This window comes from Podarcis filfolensis (genome assembly GCF_964270895.1).
Source record: "Podarcis filfolensis genome assembly, chromosome: 1".
Taxonomy (NCBI): domain Eukaryota; kingdom Metazoa; phylum Chordata; class Lepidosauria; order Squamata; family Lacertidae; genus Podarcis; species Podarcis filfolensis.
This window is the reverse complement of record NC_139604.1, coordinates 21,286,173-21,303,422: the sequence shown is the minus strand read 5'-3', so window position 1 is coordinate 21,303,422 and position 17,250 is coordinate 21,286,173. Positions and strand designations below refer to the sequence as shown.

Sequence of the window (17,250 nt, the reverse complement as noted above, 5' to 3'; positions counted from 1 at the left end):
TATGAAGTGCCCAGGGCTTACAATTTCAGAGTTTATGCTTGAGAACAAAGAAAAGAGGACCTAATTTTGGCACTAAGTCTGCATTTGAAAATGCCTTTCAGCCCAGTCAAATTTGTGACCCCACTTGGAAAGGACCTTCAGAATAACATAAGCAGTACAAGGGATCTTTTTTTCTCTGAAAAGAGCAGTCTCTCCCCACAAAAAAACAACAACAGTGGCCTATTTTGTCGCACATAGAAAAGGGGCATTGGTTCAAGCCTGTCTGTGCTGGCAGTTTGCCACCCAGCTGCTGCTGTCGCTACACTTAATCCTCCTGTGTGAGAGAAATGTGTTTTCTCTATTTTTAGTAAGCATTTCTATGTGCTCCAGTTTGGTTGCTGTAAGGGCAGTTCATCAAGGTAAACCACAAACATGTGGCTTGATTTATTTATTTTCTCCTGTGTTTCTGGTCGAATGGAAAGGCCTTTAACTGTCTCTGTTCATTTGTCTAAACCTGACCCATGCAATGCAGAGCGGACCCCAATACTGCTCATTGCCTCTTTGCAATGTATCTCAGACGGATGCAATCATGAAGAATATTCAGCTGGGAAGCTTATGGTGAATGTTTCTGTGATTGTATATTTTGAGATCGTATCAAGCAGCCACCTGTATCTCCAGATCAGCCTGTTCTGACAGAGCCACAGTCAAGAGCAAGTTTAAAGCGTATCTTGCTGTTTTGCCCTTAAAACTGTATTTTTGGTTTTTATGGAAGCCGCCCAGAGTGGCTGGGGAGGCCCAGCCAGATGGGCGGGGTATAAATAATAAATTATTATTATTATTATTATTATTATTATTATTATTATTATTATTATTATAAAACATTTTTGAATACCATTTTGAAGTATGAGCAGAAAGCTTTCAGCTTATTCACAGTTTTTTTTAAAAAAAATAATAATACAGAAAGCTACTAGAATTGGGTGGCTTAAGGCAGAAGATTTGCAATCAAGGCTAAAATTTTGCCCTTGTGAACAGTGTCATATAAGCAACTGGCTATGGATGAAAACCTTTCTTGCTGCCATTGCTCATCCTGTGGGAGCTCCACAGTATATAAAGATCAGCTTAATTTTGCTGAAGCGGAAGCTCCAATAATCCTGAAAGCCCCAGCATATATAGCAAGAGAGTTTGGAAAAGCACATTAACTATACCAAACTCTCTGCCTTTTCACACATTTACGTTTTTAGAACTGCAAAGTGCTTTTTTTCTGGGTGGATGCAGGGGTACGCATACAACATTTTGTGAATCTAAGTTTGGCCTCATTGAAGGGCAGTATTTCAATATGAGTAGGAAAATGAGAGTACCCCTAAACATATTTTTTTAAAGAAAAACACTGGAACTGCTCCAGATATGGCAAGAGTGCACCCAAATATATATAAAAGTGTGGCTGCAGCGCCTACCCTCCGCAAAAAAACAAAACAAAACACCCTTGTAGAAATGTGTTGTCCCTAACCGAGTCTGTTTTGTCTCGTGGTGAATCGGGGGGAGGCGATTTGGAAAAGGAAGTTTGGAAAGTTGTAAAAAAACGAACCTTAGGGCTTGCTTCTAACAAACTGTTTCTGAGTCTTGCTGCCTACCTTCGTTGGACGATGGCAAAGCGAACCCTGCAGGAGGTGCTGTTGGTTTGCAAATGGTCCCGGACGCCGCCGTCGCCGCCGCTGCGGAAAGCAAACCAACCCCCGCGACGCCTCTCCAACTCTGCGCGTCGTTTGCGCGCGCATCCCTCCCTCATCCTCAGCAGCTGGGCTCCAGAGTTGCGCAGAGAAGGGGCAGCTGCAAACTACTGCGCCATTGCAAACCTCTTCCTGTAAGGAACTTCCCGCTCTTTCCTGCGGGAGAATCAAGGATCTGAGGGAGGAGGCCTGCCTGCTGCTGCAAAAACAGGACTCGCCGTTGCCCTGACAGGCTACCCCTGGCATCCCCAACCTGCGGCCCTCCAGATGTTTTGGACTAGAATTCCCATCACCCCTGACCACTGGTCCTGTTAGCTAGGGATCATGGGAGCTGTAGTCCCAAAACATCTGGAGGGCCGCAGGTTGGGGATGCTTGGGCTACTCCGTGGGAGAAGCTGGGCCCTCGCGCTCTCTTCCTCCTCAAGCCAGCAGCACCCGAAGCCCTCTAGCCAGGCCGAGTGGCGAATCCCCTCGCCTCGGCCCACGTGAATTTCGCCTGAAGCGATAGGTTTCGCGCGCAGGAGATTCCTGTTTCCACAGGTGTGCGCCCGCGGACACTGAGGAGCATAGCTGTCAACGTTCTTTTTAAAGGGAAATTCCCTTATTCCGAATAGGATTCCTCGCAAGAAAAGGGAAAAGTTGACAGCTATGCTCAGGAGGCGCTTCTCTCCCGCCACTGACAGAACCGCTTGCTCTGAGGAGACTCGCTTCAGTCGGTCGAAGCCCGGCGTGGCGTGTTTTCACCACAAGAAACACACACTCACCCGGCTGTTTTTTTACCTGGTTGTAAAATAAAAGGCGCCTTGTCCCTCAGCCTTCGAAGGCATAATTTTTTGGGGGAGAAGGGGAATAATAAAAATAAAATAAACAAGCAATGGTTCATTACCACCACTACTTGGCATTTCCCCCAGAGGAGGGCCGAGTTGCCCACTGCTGCTCTCCGGGGAGGCGGGTCAGATACTTAAGCAAGTGGAGAGGAAGGACGAGGTGGGGAACGGAGTCAGCCAAAGGCGGCAGAAAAGACAAGGAGAGCAACGCGTCCTTCCATTTGCTGCACACAGTCAAACACGGCCCGGCGGCAATTGGAGCTCGCCTGGCGGCAGAAAGCAAGAAGAGTTGGCTGGCTGCTGCGCTTAGCGAGAAAAGAACAGGGCCGGTTTATTAGCGCCTATGCGCAACCGTAGGTAGGTCTGCTCAGAGGTCATTCCCACGGAGTTCAGGGGGACTTACGCTCAGGGAAGCGCGTACGGGACTGCAGCCTGAGCCAACGACGACTGTCTCCGAGTCTTACTGGTGCCTCACGGGGGCTTACTTCTGAGTAGACCTGCATAGGATGGCGCTGCAAGGCTGCCGTCTCCTAGGGCATGCCAAGGCCCGAGGAAGAAACATAATTGGGAGTGGGGGGAGACCGGGATCTCTCGCAAACCCAGCCGTTCCAGGTTTGCACCATCGAGTCTATGTCATTGATGATCCGAGGTGACGGGGGGAAAGAACGTGGGGTAGGGAAAATTGTCCCCACGTGAAAAGCCTGGACCTGGAAGAGGGTCTGAGCCAGGCACCCCAGGTTGGGGTATACTAGTCCCATAACAATTTTACACACACCATCCTGCACTGAAGAGCTGCTGGAGAACGATCGGGGTCCTGTGCACTTGCGCCCCGTCCAACTTCTGTGGATGGCGGCTAACGACTTGAAAACGGTTTGTGGATCGCAGCGTGCACAAACACTAGCGGCGTTCAGTCATGTACTTGGCCGAGAAAATCGGGATGTGTGTGTGTGTGACCAGTTCCCAGTGGAATTGGGCTCTTGGGTGGAAACCCGCTTGATTCGTCTCTCTGCAGCACCGAGTAGGTGCGAGAGGGGGGAAGGTGTCCGTGTGTTTGGTGCGTAATAGCGCGCGTGTTTCCATTCCGCAACTCTCCAGCTCAGTCTTAATAGGACGCTAAAGAAAAACCTAGGATGCCCTCCTATAGCTCCTACATAGGCTCAATGGGGCAACGAGAGAGAAGGGCTCCCTTTTGTGGGCCTGGATGTCCCCGGATTTCAGAGAGGTTCTGGGGGAGTCTCTGACGGTTCCATCCCAGTCTGATGCTCTATTTGATTTATAGAGGCTGGGGAGGGAGGGAGGAGGGCACGGGGAATCAGCCGACAGCTTCGAAATTTAGACGGCGAAGAAGCATAAATTATTACTAATTGAAAAGTAAATAAACAGGTGACTTTTCGGCTCAGATTCCCTCTTGGATCGTTACAATAAATATCCCCTAAGGAAGCTCTCTATTTATGTTGTCATTGATTAATTCCCGCTACCTCATTTGATTTCGATTTAGAACGATTTGATTCTAATTTAATTAGCATGTAATTTGGATGTACATAATTACTGTAATTATGACATTCAGGTAAGGCAGCTTTAGGCTGAAAGGCATTTTTTTTTAATAATTAAAAAAAATAAATCGCCCCCCCCCAAGCAAAAAAGCCCTACTTTGTAGTAGGGTAATGGACAAGGACTTGGGGGCCCTGCTATCCAAGTAGTAATTAGCACATCTTGGGAACAGGCAGCGCGGGGAGACGGATATTAAACCGGCAGCAAGCGAGGCAAAAGCCCAAACTCATTGGGCTGCGCCGAGGGAGAGGATGGCGGCGGGGAGGCGGAGCCTGCCGTGAAGCAGAGCAGCCACGTTTACATAGCTGACCGCACCAAAACGCCCGGGCCTCCCGCAGGCCTGCCCTTCTTCTTGGCTAGGCGGCGGGGGAATCAAAGGTTTCCGTCCGCTTGGCTTTTTCCAAATGGGCGAAGCGGGGTGGGGGTGTGTGTGAGAGAGAGAGAGATAGAGCGAGGGGAAGAAGAAGAAAAAGTCAGCCGCCTCCTCTGATCTTCCCAAGCTGCTCTCTCCTTCCTTGAGCCTTATATTTACAGTGCGCCGCAAAGAGCTGCAAGTGGTTCTTGCGCCTCCTGCGCCGTCTAATGCAAGCTTAAAAGCCAGGAACTGGAAGTATTTGAACGGGGAAATTTAAGCATTTTTTTTTTTTGGCGCAATGGGAAAGTTGGGGGGGACGGGGACGACAGGAGGTCTGATCTCGAGCCAAGCAACCCTTTTCCACCACGTTACGGCGTTTCTCCAAAAAAAAAAACCAAAAAAAAACTTCGCGTTTCCAAACTGGCTTACTCTGGTGGAATTAGCACCCCATTATTTGTGCCACAGCGAAAGCGGATAGAAATGGCTTTAAGCACCAACGCCGCCAGGCTCCGAACTGCTCCTAAGGAGCGGCAGCAGGCGGCGGAGCCGGAGTCACCATACCTAGGTGGCGGCGGCAAATACGGCCACTTTCCCTTAATCCGTAGCTTTTGCGCGCAAGGTCTGAAATCGATCTGCAACGCCACGATTTCAGGTCCTTGGCCAAAGAAAGGATGGAAGGAGCTTTTCAACCTCTCTGTTCTGCAAATAAAATGCACCGCTCGGCACGTGGCGCACGGAGGAGAAAGAGCCTTTGGCCACGCCGCGCTTGTCCAAACCTAGTCCCGGTTGGAAAATGGCCTTAGCTGCAGCCATCGCGCGCCGGGGTCTTCAGAAACATGGGAAGACTCCTATCGATGCCCCTAATATATGGAATGCATAAAGAGGAGAAGAAAAACGGAACAATGACCTGACTCCCAGAGTCAGAAAGAATTTTTCTCTCTCCTCCTTTCGGTTTATGTACTATTATTAGTGTTCACAAATGCACGAATTCAGTATAAGTGGCATCTGTTGAACATTCGGTCCTAGCTGCTTCGTTGTAGATAGATTTAGGAGGTGCCGGCTTGGCCAAAAAGTGAGGAAAAAAAGTGGAGGTTTGTACCACAATTCTCTTACAGAGAATATAACACAAGACGGTTTTCGGAATGAATCGGAAAGGAATCTCTTCCCCCGCGACCAGCTCTAGATGGCGCTAAAGAGTCAGAAATTATCAGAATCCTTCCCTCCCACCGGTTCCTTCCCCTCCTCCTCCTCTTCTCCAAGGACTCAAAAGTGACTGTCAAACATAAAAGCAAATCAGAGTTTTCAGGGGGTTTTTTAATACGTTAAGAATGTTATTCCTTAAGGAAATTTGTAGCTAAATTATTCTCACTTAAAATAAACACTTAGTATACCAATTACCCAAATAGGCCGGATTTTTCTGCAGCATATTCCTCATCTGCTTTTTTTTTTTGAGCTCGGAAAAAGATTCTTGGGTGAATACAGATAACGGCTGCAAATAAATTAGAAGATAAACTTGCTGCGTGTATGGGTGGGTGGATGTGAAAAATAATCAGCTGTCGCGGTTATACCGGGACGAGCACACACGCGCGCGCAAATATGAACTTCATAGAACAAAATTAAACAGAGAGGCATTTGAGCAGAAAACCCCAAGGAGCATGCATGAAATAAGGGGCGAGATCCGGTTGAATAGGACAACAGATCGGCTTCAGATACCCTCCCTCCCTGGTAAGCAGTGCGCGATCCCTCCCCACTTCAGTCTCTACCACCTAAAGCACCATCCTCTGCTGTTTTTGCTTAGCAGCAAGCCTAGGGAAGCCAGATTTTGGGTTGCAGCCCCGGAGGGTGCGCGTTGATGTGCCCGCCGATCTAAACCGCGTGCTGAAACCAGCCCTCTTTTGACTTGTGTGCCCCCCCCCGGAAGTAACAATACCGGGGTGAGAGAAAGTACAAACAGTCGTTTGGGTAAACCTCACGCGTAAAGTGCCATCCAGTGAAAGCGGTTTTCTCTTCCCCCACAATCCCGCTCAGCCATAAACACACACACACACACCGCCCCAGCCTATATTCCCCTTCCCGGTGTCTTGTCTAGGCTCTCCAAATCCCCTTTTAAGAGGGCGGGGGTGTCTCTCCACTAAAACAAATGGAAAAGAGGGAGCGAGTTTGCTTCTGCTCTCATCCTTTCTTATGTGTGCGTAAACACACACACACACAAACATATGGGACTGCGAAAATCTGAGAGTTCTAACAATGATCAGATTTGTTTCCGGTTATTGGATAAATATCCCCCTCCTCCGCGGGGAGGAAAAAAAGTTAGCATTCCTTCTTATTCCCCTCTCGGCCAGGCTCTGAAGTTTTCCCCCTTCTCCGTTTCTGGGGAGTCTGTAAATGATGGACGTTTCCTGACCTCGAAGGGGCAACAGGAATGCAGAGAGGTCCTTGATCATTGAGCTGAGAATTGTAACCCCGGCCTGGCAGAAAGTGGGACCTGGACGGGGAGCCCTTTGATCTGGGTTTTATATATTTATTTGTTTCTTTTTTTATTACAGATCGCAAACAAAGCAGCTTGCTGCCCAACAACCCAGCCAGGACGCATTCCTTAGGCAAGCCCCACACAACAACAGCACAACTGACCGGGAGGGAAGCTGCATCCTGCATAGCTCTTAAAGCTTTCTGTTTACTTTGCCCCTCCTCAAGCGTGTCCTCTGTCGTCGTCCCCAGCTGCCGTTGTCTTCCCTCTCCTCCTTCCAAAACCCCAATATAAACAACACAAATGTATTGTGGAGACTTGGGTCTGGGGCATGGAGAGATTCACACACTTAGCAAGCGCTCCCCTCCCCACCGCCCCCCAAATTAAGCTTGCCATAGTGGGGAGAGAGGAACCCATTATCGACACCGCCCTGTGTCGGGCGAAACAAATAAAATAAATAAGAATCGTATTATTTACCACCGACACCGGTAGACAGATAAACAGCTCAAAGTGAAATTGCCCCTTTTCCTGCAGATAAGCTTCTGGCAGCCCTTCTCAGCTTTGCATTGAAAGACTCCGGGTTCACAATACTGCTGGAGACATTATAATCTAGCCCCGGTTTTCAGCGGCTGCATTTCAGCACAATTACCGAGGGAAGCTAAATACGAGCCCTGCTAGACACAACAGATGTTTTTATTCAGGGATTCTTTCGCCTACTTTTGCCAGCAAATCCAGCGGATAGGATAGGATCGGATCGGCTGGGTGGCTTGCATTTGCATGCCCAATTTCGTAAAATAAAAAAGGGGCTTCACATATATTTTCGCCTTTCTTTCTGCAAACGTGCAATCTAAATTAACTTTCTCCCCTCCCCCCCACCTCCAATGTAACCTCTTTCTCTCTGCTCCTTCGCAGAGTCTCTCTCTTCCCCCTTAAAGTAGCGCAATTATCTCATTGGAACGATTTTCCCTTAAAAAAAAAAAAGATATCCTGCGACTGTTAAGTTGGTGGTCAGAAGACAAAAGGAGTGAAAATAATTTTCATTTCAATAATTGCCTTCTGGTCAATTTAACTGTGCCTTATTTTGAAAGAGCCCGTTTAAATGAGATTCCTGTCCCAAATGTGTTCCCAGGCCTTATCCCAGGCGTTAATTATTCCTGAGGTTTTTTCCACCCCCCTTTAGAATAAGACGCTGCACTGCGTAATCACAAAGAAGTCAGAGAGCATCCTTGAACCTTTTCAATAGCAGAGCCACTGATATTCAAATAACAGGCGAGGACCATTTGACTGCATGGGGGAGACATAAGCATTTCCAATTCACTATTTGCATAGATCAACTGTCTTTTGAAAAGGGAAAGGAGCCAGTTGTCTTCCCTAACATTAAAAAAAGGACCAGTTATCAAATCAAGTGCTTGGTTTGGGGGAAGCTTTTTAAAACGTTTACATTTTATCTCAGGTTGCCCTTAGCCGTTTGACATGCAAATTCGGCGCAGTTAATTTAGACAATTAAAAGGATCTTCAAGGGAAGCTTTGTCACAGAGAATATTCCGAGGGTTTTCCCCGCGGACCAGCTGAGATAAAGTTGGCCAGAACAAATGATGTCTAGGAGATTAATTAGATATTTGATAAGACATGAATCTCTAATAAGGGAATACAAGGCACAGGGGGCTGCTCTGTGCTCCAAGTCAAAATTAATAACATTTAACAAGATTTTCATTTAGGCATGAAATGTCTTTTCCGGAGTATTGACTCTAGCTATTTATTCCCTCGGGGCTGCCTTCCTCTCTAACCTGAGCAACCTTGTTGGATGCGTTGCAGGCTTTTTAACACAGTAAATACTTGCTCGGCCCCAGGTTTATCTTTAAACTCCTTATAAGAGGCAAATCATTTATGAAAATCTCCCAAGATCGGATATGGGGTTTGAAGATGGGTCTCTCATTTCTTTCTGGGGAGGCGATGTCTATCATTTAAACAATAAGTCGCTTTAACAAGTTGGGTTTTCACACACTGGGCTGCTGCGCCAGGCGCTCTAGGATCGCAGCCCATCCAAATCAACGGGCAATTTTTGTCGCTGACATTTCAATAGGATACGAACAGCAATCCTAAATAAGGGGACTTGGTTTATTCAGATTATCTATTGTCCTTGAGGGGTCCTGGCTGACACCAGATCCTTAGTATTCATAGCATTCAGCATTTTCATTCGAGCTGAACACATGGAACTCACAACCCGGAAGCGTGTTTACTCGGAAGGAAATCCTATGGAATTCAATGGGCCCCTGATGCCTTAGTTAGTGTGTATAGAATTGCAAACCTAATCCGATCCCATGTACCTGGAGATAAAACGATCTAAGCAAGAGGAAGGCAGATCGCAATGCAAAGTCCTTTGGCTGAGGCAGGGGGCGGGGTGGAAATGAAACCCCAGAGCGCATTGTTCAGAGTTCTTTAATAATACCAAAATGAAAATATTATGCCAAGTGTCGTCGTCCCCCCCCCCCTCAATACAGATAAACGCATTTAATTCCTTTAAACAACCTTAACTTACTGGTGTGAGTGAAATGTTAACTCAACATGTTAAATATCTCTTACATATATACTGACCTCCACAAAGTGCATCAGAAATAATAATAATAATCATAATAATTTCTTTTTTAAAAAAAAAAGCTCCCCTGAATTTCAGGAATTACCCCCTCCCAAAAAAAAATCCCTATTAGAATTGACATTTACAAGGGGAAAAGAGAGAACGCGATCCTTTGTGTGTGTGTGTGTTTTGAAACCCTATTTATACATTTGTTTGATGATACAGAGATAAACTGTCTCAACCGTTTTCCAGTTTAATTTCTCACCTTAAGCCTCTGTGTGTGTTTGTGTGTCTGAGTGTGTGTGTAAAGGACGATTTCTCCTTTTCCAATATTTAAATAGAAAAAGCGTCGTGGTTGATTGCTTTGTCGATTACGACTTGCTTTAGTCTGCAGTAGGTTTATACGTATAGCTATATTATAATAATCCACTCCAAAAGGGCTGCGTGGTGGGGTCCTGGGTGGCGGGTTGTTGTTTCGTTTGCTTCATGGTTTGGTTTGGTGGTTTTTTTTTGCCCCCCTTTAAATTTTGCTTGGTTTAGTCTGATTTTTCCCCCCTTTTCTTTTCGGAGAGGGGAGCCTGCGCGTGATCTCCAGCCGCTTCTATTGCTGTTCGCCAGGAAGATAAGGTCGTGGTTTATTGTTTACTGAATGGTTGTTTTGTCTGCGTCTCTGCCCTTTCCGGCCGGGTTCAAGTCTCTCCAACAACAGTCTTTATATATATAAAAAAGGTCTAAAAAGCGCGCCCTCTGCTTCACCTTTTTCACCCACTCCCACCCCTTCTCCCCCCCCCTTTCGAAAGCTCCTGGAAAAGTGGAGCCAAAGTGGCGGTGCTGCTGCTGCTGTTTCTGGGGTTGCCTTCGGCGTCCCCCTCCCCTCCCTTCCCGCGCGCGCCGCTTCCTCTCCTCGCGCGCTCTCTCTCTCCTCCGGCCTCTTCCTTGGCGCGTCCGTGTCCCGCCAAAACTTCTCCCGCCAAAACTTCTCCCGCCGCCGCCGCCTCCTCCGCCGCCCTCCCTCAGCCCCTACTACGAGTCGTTGGGCCCCGCTGTGGAGTCCTTGCCCCGCGCCTCGTGCAGGATGAGGTCGGGCGACTCGGAGCGCGGCGTCTCCAGGTTGCTGGCGTCCGTGTCGCTGTCGCTGCCCTTTTTGCCCCCTCCTCCGCCGTTGTGCGTCTTAATGTGTTTGCTGAGGTGGTCGCTGCGCATGAAGCGCTTGTTGCAGACCGGGCAGGCGAAGCGCTTCTCGCCCGTGTGAGTCCGCAGGTGCCTCTGCAGCTCGTCGGAGCGCGTGAAGCGCTTGCCGCAGAAGAGCCAGTTGCAGACGAAGGGCCGCTCGCCCGTGTGCCAGCGCAGGTGCGCCTTGAGGTGCGACGTCTTGCCGTACACCTTCCCGCAGCCGGGGATGTGGCAGCTGTGCAGGCCCTTGCGCCTCAGGCTCGCCCCCGCCGGCCCCAGACGCTCGGCCTCCTGGCAGTTGGGGCAGTCGCAGGTGGCCCTGCCCGAGTAGCGCCGGGCGGAGCGCGCCGAGCCTCCCCCAGCTGCCGCGGCCGCCGCGGCGCCAGAAATCATAGCGCTGGCGGCCGCCACCGCGGCGCTGGAGTCCGTGTACGAGGGGAGCACGGGCTTGAAGCCCTCCTGCGTGAGCAGGTGCTGGCTAGTGGAGAGCAGGTGCGACGCCGCCGTCGAGCCCAGGCCCGTGGAGCTGAAGGCCGAGTGCGTGAGGGAGCTGAAGTCGGCCGGGTTGTAGGTGCCCAGCTGCGAGTGCAGGGAGGCCTGGGGGGCGCCCGAGTGCAGCGGGCTCTGCAGGCCGCCGGCCGGGTTCTGCACCTCCAGCCACGAGCCCGGGTTGGTGTGCACGTCCCACCACGACGACGCCGCGCCGTTGGCCACCTCGCCCGCCGCCAGCGTCGAGTGGAAGCCGGACTTGTACCACGACTCGTAAGGGTGCGCCATGCCCACGCGGGGGTACAGGCTGTCGGCCGCCGAGCTGTGCACTTTGGAGATGAAGGCCGACTGCCCGCCGGCCTCCTGAGGGGAAACTCCCGCCGCGGCCGCCGCGGCCGCCGCCGAGTTGGAGAAGAGGCCGCTGTAGTCGCTGCTGAAGGCCGACGAGGTGGGCGACGTGGAGGCCAGGCAGAAGGCGCTGTTGGCCGTGCCGCTGCCGCTGGCCAGCCCGCTCGAGCCGCGGCTGGTGGCCACCGTGAAGCCGGACAGGCTGGAGCCCAGGTTGCAGCTGGAGGTGGAGCGCTTCCACGGGTGGAAGCTGCCCTTGGCGAAAGCGCTCGACTCCGGCAAGGTGGTCAGCGGGCTGGTGTTGCCGATCTTGTTGCAGGTGGCGGCCAGCATGGCCAAAGGCGTGGTCCCGAAGCGTGGCTCTTCCTGTGGAGGGGAGGGAGACACAAAAACCAGCCCGTCAGCCTCTCGCGCCCAAGCCCCGCATCCGCCGCCGCGGGGAAAGGCGCGCGCAACAGGCCCCGAAAGCCACGGCAACGGCGTCCTGGCGAAAAGTTCCGCGCAATTTACTCGACCTTTAAAACAAAACGAAACCAATCAGACTCCCGGGCCACCGCATCCCGCCTAGCTGGGTTTGTTATTGTTGCCGATCTTATTATTTGGACGTGCTTTTCACCGCCATCCAGCAGCAGGAAAGGGTGGGAGGCGAGGTTTTTAAATCACAAAGGTCCAGGGAGCAGCCACGACAGAAGCAGAAAGAAAACCACGCTTAAAAAAAGAAAGAACGGAAATAAATCGCGCGTCTGCTTTTTTTTTTTTTTTTTTTAAAAGATGAAGTCGATGCATTTTTCTCATCTCCCCCCGTCCCCCCTTTGTGGCGGTGGTGGGGCAAACAAATCGGCCTTAATGGCAAAGATCCCGAGAGCAAAAACTATGCGCTCTCCAAAAGGTCTGAAACTACGCTGCAGAGAAACCTCGAGCGGGATATGGGTTACGAACCGGGAAAACCTGAGCAGCCTACGTGGGGGATTCGCGCAGAAATTTTAGGAAAACATGGCAGGGCTGCAAATCAGATCGGCGAGCAAAAACGAGCTGCTTCTTTACAGCAACTGGAATCGAAATAAAGCAAGCTTTATTTTACCTTTACGCTTCTACCCCCTTTCTCCCGACGTGCAACCACGAACTGCTCGCTGCGGCGACAGCAACAGTTTTAAGGTTCGCCCATATAAAAAGAAGAAGACAACGAAAGCCGAGGTCCTCAAGCCCGGAAGCGCCTCCCGACTTACCCCAAGTATAGACGTAGCCATAGCCAAGTCTCCCGGCTGGGCGGCGGGATCCGAAGGGGGGCTCTGCCTCGCGCGAGCGTCCTCGGCGCTCCCCGCTGTATTTCCCCCACTTGCGCTAAGTACACTCCTGTCTCTGGACGGCTAAACTCAGCCTAAGTGTGGGGAGCGCCTGCTTTGAAGTACCGCTGGCTGAGACTCTTGCCCAATGAGGGTGGAGAAAGAGCGAGCAGGAGTTGCTCCGCAGCCAATCAGGGAACTTGGAGATGTAAGAGCCAGGGCTCTGGGCGCGTGCCAGTCAAAGGCAGAAGGTGCGGGCGGGCTCAAGGCATTGCGGGGGGGGGGGGCGCGTTTAAGAAATCGCACCAGCGTGCTTTGGGGGTCTTTTAAAAACATTATATCGCAATTAACTTTTTTAAAAATAAAATAAAATATAAATAAATAAAGCCTAGGTTTAAACATCGCCAAGGTTGTGACAGAAGAGAACATGATGACACTTCCTCTCCCATTTCGGGGGTAGGGGCGTAAAGGGCAGCGAAGAATGGGAGAATGCAAACGGCTTTTTTTCTTTCCAATTCAGACCTCCCCCCGTCGCTTTTCGATCCCCCCCCTCCTATCCCGAACATTACACAGCTCATTAATTCCCCTCGTTCATTAAACCGAACTAGGTGTGTCACGCCGTGCCACATAAAGAGGCAGACTTTTTACCCGTACAGGCCTCCACTGTCACCCTGGTCTCTGCAGGGCGCAGGGATGTCTAGCATCGTACGGGTTCCAAGAAAAGCGTTTGCAGAACATTAAACGATAAAAAAAGCCTGTTCACATTTTTTTTTTTAAACACCAACCCACCGCACACCCCTCAGTCATTGGCAATGCTTTTATACGTTTGCTAGATTCGTTTGGAATAAAAGATTTAAATATTTAAAAAATGCAATCTTTGGATTATATAACATCGGGGAGGGGAAGTATTTTATTATCCTAGTTCACAGACATCTGGGTGGTTTCCTAGCGCTCCTCTGCCAGAGAAGTGCAAGAATGTCCCCCTTTAAAGGTGTGGATAAAGAAAGACGAGACCAAGTTTGCAGAGTCTGCGCTGGACCTTTTTCTTGTCCTCACGTATTCCTGCGTGTGTGTGTCTGTAAGTAAGAAGCATTCTTGGACAGATTCTCGCCCGCCCCCCCTTCCACACGTACCGAGAAGTTACAGAGACTTTTCTATCCGTACCCTGCATGTGACAAATACGGGGAACTTCGTCAACCAGCCGCTTTTGGGCAGCCATTGCAGAGGATGACGGAGGACCTTCAAGAAATTGCGTCAAACTCACCCTTTTTCCCGCGGCCGGGCGAAAGATCAACTTTTTTTAAAGAAAGCACACGAGCGCACACGTCTCCAAATCCTCCAGATGTTCTCCAACGCTGTGATTATCCCATCGTTGTTGTTTTTTTTTTTTTTGTCTGCTCGTCTAATCCTCGCTGCGGTTTGGAGGGACGGGGAGGGGGAGGGGGGGAGGCGCAGAGAGGTAAAAAAACTTAGGTTTCTTCCTCCTGCTTAAATCTCCCTTTCTGCCAACATCTGCTACCTCCGAACCTCGTCAGTTCGCAGATGCAGAATACACGTGGTTCAAAGGCAAGGAGGGGGGAATCACGATTTCCTTCTCCCCCCCTCTCTCGCCACACACACACACACACACAGAGCTTTCCTTCTGTCACCATTTAAAGAAAAAAAGAGAAACAACACACACACAAGTATGCATTAAAAGAAGAACCCCGTTTTGTGTCACGATACACTTTCAAAGCAATCAACAAGCTGGCTTCAGTGGAGCTCCAATATTATTATTATTATTATTATTATTATTATTATTATTATTATTATTATTATGCTTTACAGCCAGTGCTGTTTTGCTTCGGCTGGCGTGGGGCAAAGGAGTCCACAAAAGTCTAGAATTGTGGAATGGGGGGGGGATCTGTGCCCACGATTGCTGCCCCCAGTGCAGAGGCATTGGGAGTGCCCGTACAGCAAAAAGGTGCGCCAGGGAAGCTCATTCCAAGACTGCCAGAGAGGAGCGTTTAAGTGCTAGAGATGGGCAGCTATGGAAAAACGATTGTGCGTGTGTGTGTGCACTTGGGGTGGAAATCCAGCCTCCCAGCAAAGCTGTAGCAGGGGGTGGGGTAGGGGGGGAGCCCCAGAGGGCCACGTCGCCAGAATCCTTCATCCAACAGGTGACACAGCCTCCTGCACCCGTATCTGGAGGGAGGGAGGGAGGCCAGCTCTCCTGTTTATTTATAGAAAAAAGCCTCCGTTGCATTTGCTAATAGAGGTGGATTGCTAAGTGGCGGCGAGGCGTTTCTGGCTAGCCAGGGGGCAGTTCGGGGAGGAGAAAGGGAGAGTCTTTCTCCCACCCTCTCTTTAAGGATAAGGCTGGCGAAAGGATAAATATAATAATTCTCCCTCTCTTCCCTCGACCCCCCCCCCCAATTGATGCCAATTCACAGAGCAGGGGGTGTGGGTGGGTGTTTTCTTTTGTTTTAATCACTCATTTTAAGATGACGTCTGTGGGCACCCACAACAGATTCCCCCACCCAGCGCCTCCTAAACAAGCAAAACGCGCAGCCCGCACATGTCCCCGAAGCTGATTGCTCCCCGGGTCCTGTTTTGCAACGCGCAGGGGCGTCGTCTCTTCCTGCTGCCCGTCTTTAATCCATCGCGTCTTTGCAAGTAAATAAAAGTAAAGTGGGATTTCGGCTGGGAAGGACGACGACGGTGCGCGTCTGAAAGGAAGGGAATCAACTCAGCGCTCGGAGGAGCCGGAGAAATCCCTGCTCCCAGATCTTGAGAGGGGGTCAAGCGTTTTCTGTCAGATTTCTTCATACTCCAAAAACCCTAGTTTTTAAACAAAGATCAGCGTGTTATGCCGAAGTGTCGAGCTGACTGTTAAAACATTTGGGGGGGGGGATAATGACAATGTAACAAAGGGCCCTGGTTTGGAGTGAATCATCACCCTTTTAAAAGTTAAAGCAATTTTCAGGAGAATGGTTTTCAGCAACCGCTTTACATTATTCAAAACGGCCAAATAATGCTCTATTATAGCGCCTGAATGCTGCCAGTCAGCCCATAAGTGCAATTTGTGCAGAGGCTCGGTGCCTTATCTCTACTTCTTTATAAAGAGGTGAATATAAAACAATTTCTTCCAAACCCAGACAGAGAGCACGAAAATTGCTTCCCTTTCTGCAATCAGGGCAATTTAACTGGAGTGCAATTAGCACTATTAAATGTCGATTCTGCATAAACAAATCCGACTAAGAAGCGAAAGTGGGGTGAGAACCTCATATAAACTGAAACTGATTTTTTAAAATTATGTATCCGGGTCCTTTACAATTGATCCGTGACGTTTTTTTTGTCTCGGAATATATTTACATGGTAAATACACGGGGGCTTAAATCAACATGCATCTCTCCCTCTCCTCTCTCCCCTCCTTCCCCCCTTTAAATCTCAATATGAATACTAATAAAGAAGAATGGGCTAATTAAAGGCAACAGCCCTCCTTCCTTCCAGCAAATCCAGTTTCCCAGAGGTTCCCCGCGTTTCCACGGGCCCCTTTGATCTGCACCAACTCCGAAAGTTGCAAATCTTCGGGAGGTAGAAGCGCCAAACAATTGGTTCATTAGAGATGATTTGGAAAGAGGGGGGGGCGGCTTCGCGGGTTCACACTCCAGAGCCTTCCGATGAAATGGCGCTTTTGCACCGACGGGCCTTTTCTTTCTTTCTTTTTAAGCAATTCTAAATCCATCGACTGAAGAGCAATTGCTGTCAAATATACCCGAGTTTGCCCGACTGCTGGGTGCGTCCCGGTCTGCGCGCAAGGGACTGCAGGGGTACTTCTTTTTCAGAAGGGGAAAACACAGCCTGCCCCAAAACATTTGTTCAAATAATTGCATCCTCCTCCCTCCTCTCTCTCTCCTCCTCCCCCCCATCCAAAAGCAACGACGCTCCCCCCTCCGCTCCCTGCCTCAATTACCCCTTTCATTTACATGATACAGAACCAGATTTTACCAGAGACGCTCCGAGGGGGGACGAATTAGGAACTTCGATTAAGAAAAGGCTTCTCTTAATCTTGATACAAAAAAAAAAAAAAAAGTGGGGAGGGAGCTTGCATGAGTGGGGTTGGTGGGGGGGGGGGAGAAAGAGGGCAGTGAGGACCAGCTTCACCTAGCACAGAGTCCTTGGCCGCCTAATCCCTTTCGCTGGGTTTGTTGTTTGGAAGAGGCGAAGGACGCGTGGCTATTTTTTTTTTGCTTACTCAAAAGAACAAGGACCAGACGGGGCGGGGAGCGGGGGCAGGAAGAAGCAGCAATCCGGGGATCAAACGGATCCTGGAAATTAAAGAGGAAATCATGGGACTCCCCAACACCCCCCCCCACCGGCCTGAGCTTTCATTTTCTATTTGTTAACGCAGCCCCCCTCCCTCATTTCCCTTGCCACCCCTGCAAATAAAGCCCCTCTAATGCGGGAGCATTTGATGGACGGGGCTTTCATCTC

The 17,250-nt window shown here is 49.9% G+C and overlaps 1 protein-coding gene across 1 annotated transcript; it reads right to left on the bottom strand.

Moving 5' to 3' along the window:
* Window positions 1–9,346: 9,346 nt before the first annotated feature.
* Window positions 9,347–12,948, bottom strand: SP9 (Sp9 transcription factor). The gene is made up of 2 exons (XM_083587236.1): window positions 12,718–12,948; window positions 9,347–11,857 (listed from the first exon to the last, which is right to left on the bottom strand). The coding sequence occupies exons 1-2, from the start codon at window positions 12,736–12,738 to the stop codon at window positions 10,505–10,507; spliced, it is 1,374 nt and encodes a 457-aa protein (XP_083443362.1). The 5' UTR covers window positions 12,739–12,948; the 3' UTR covers window positions 9,347–10,504.
* Between the last annotated feature and the right edge of the window lie 4,302 nt (window positions 12,949–17,250).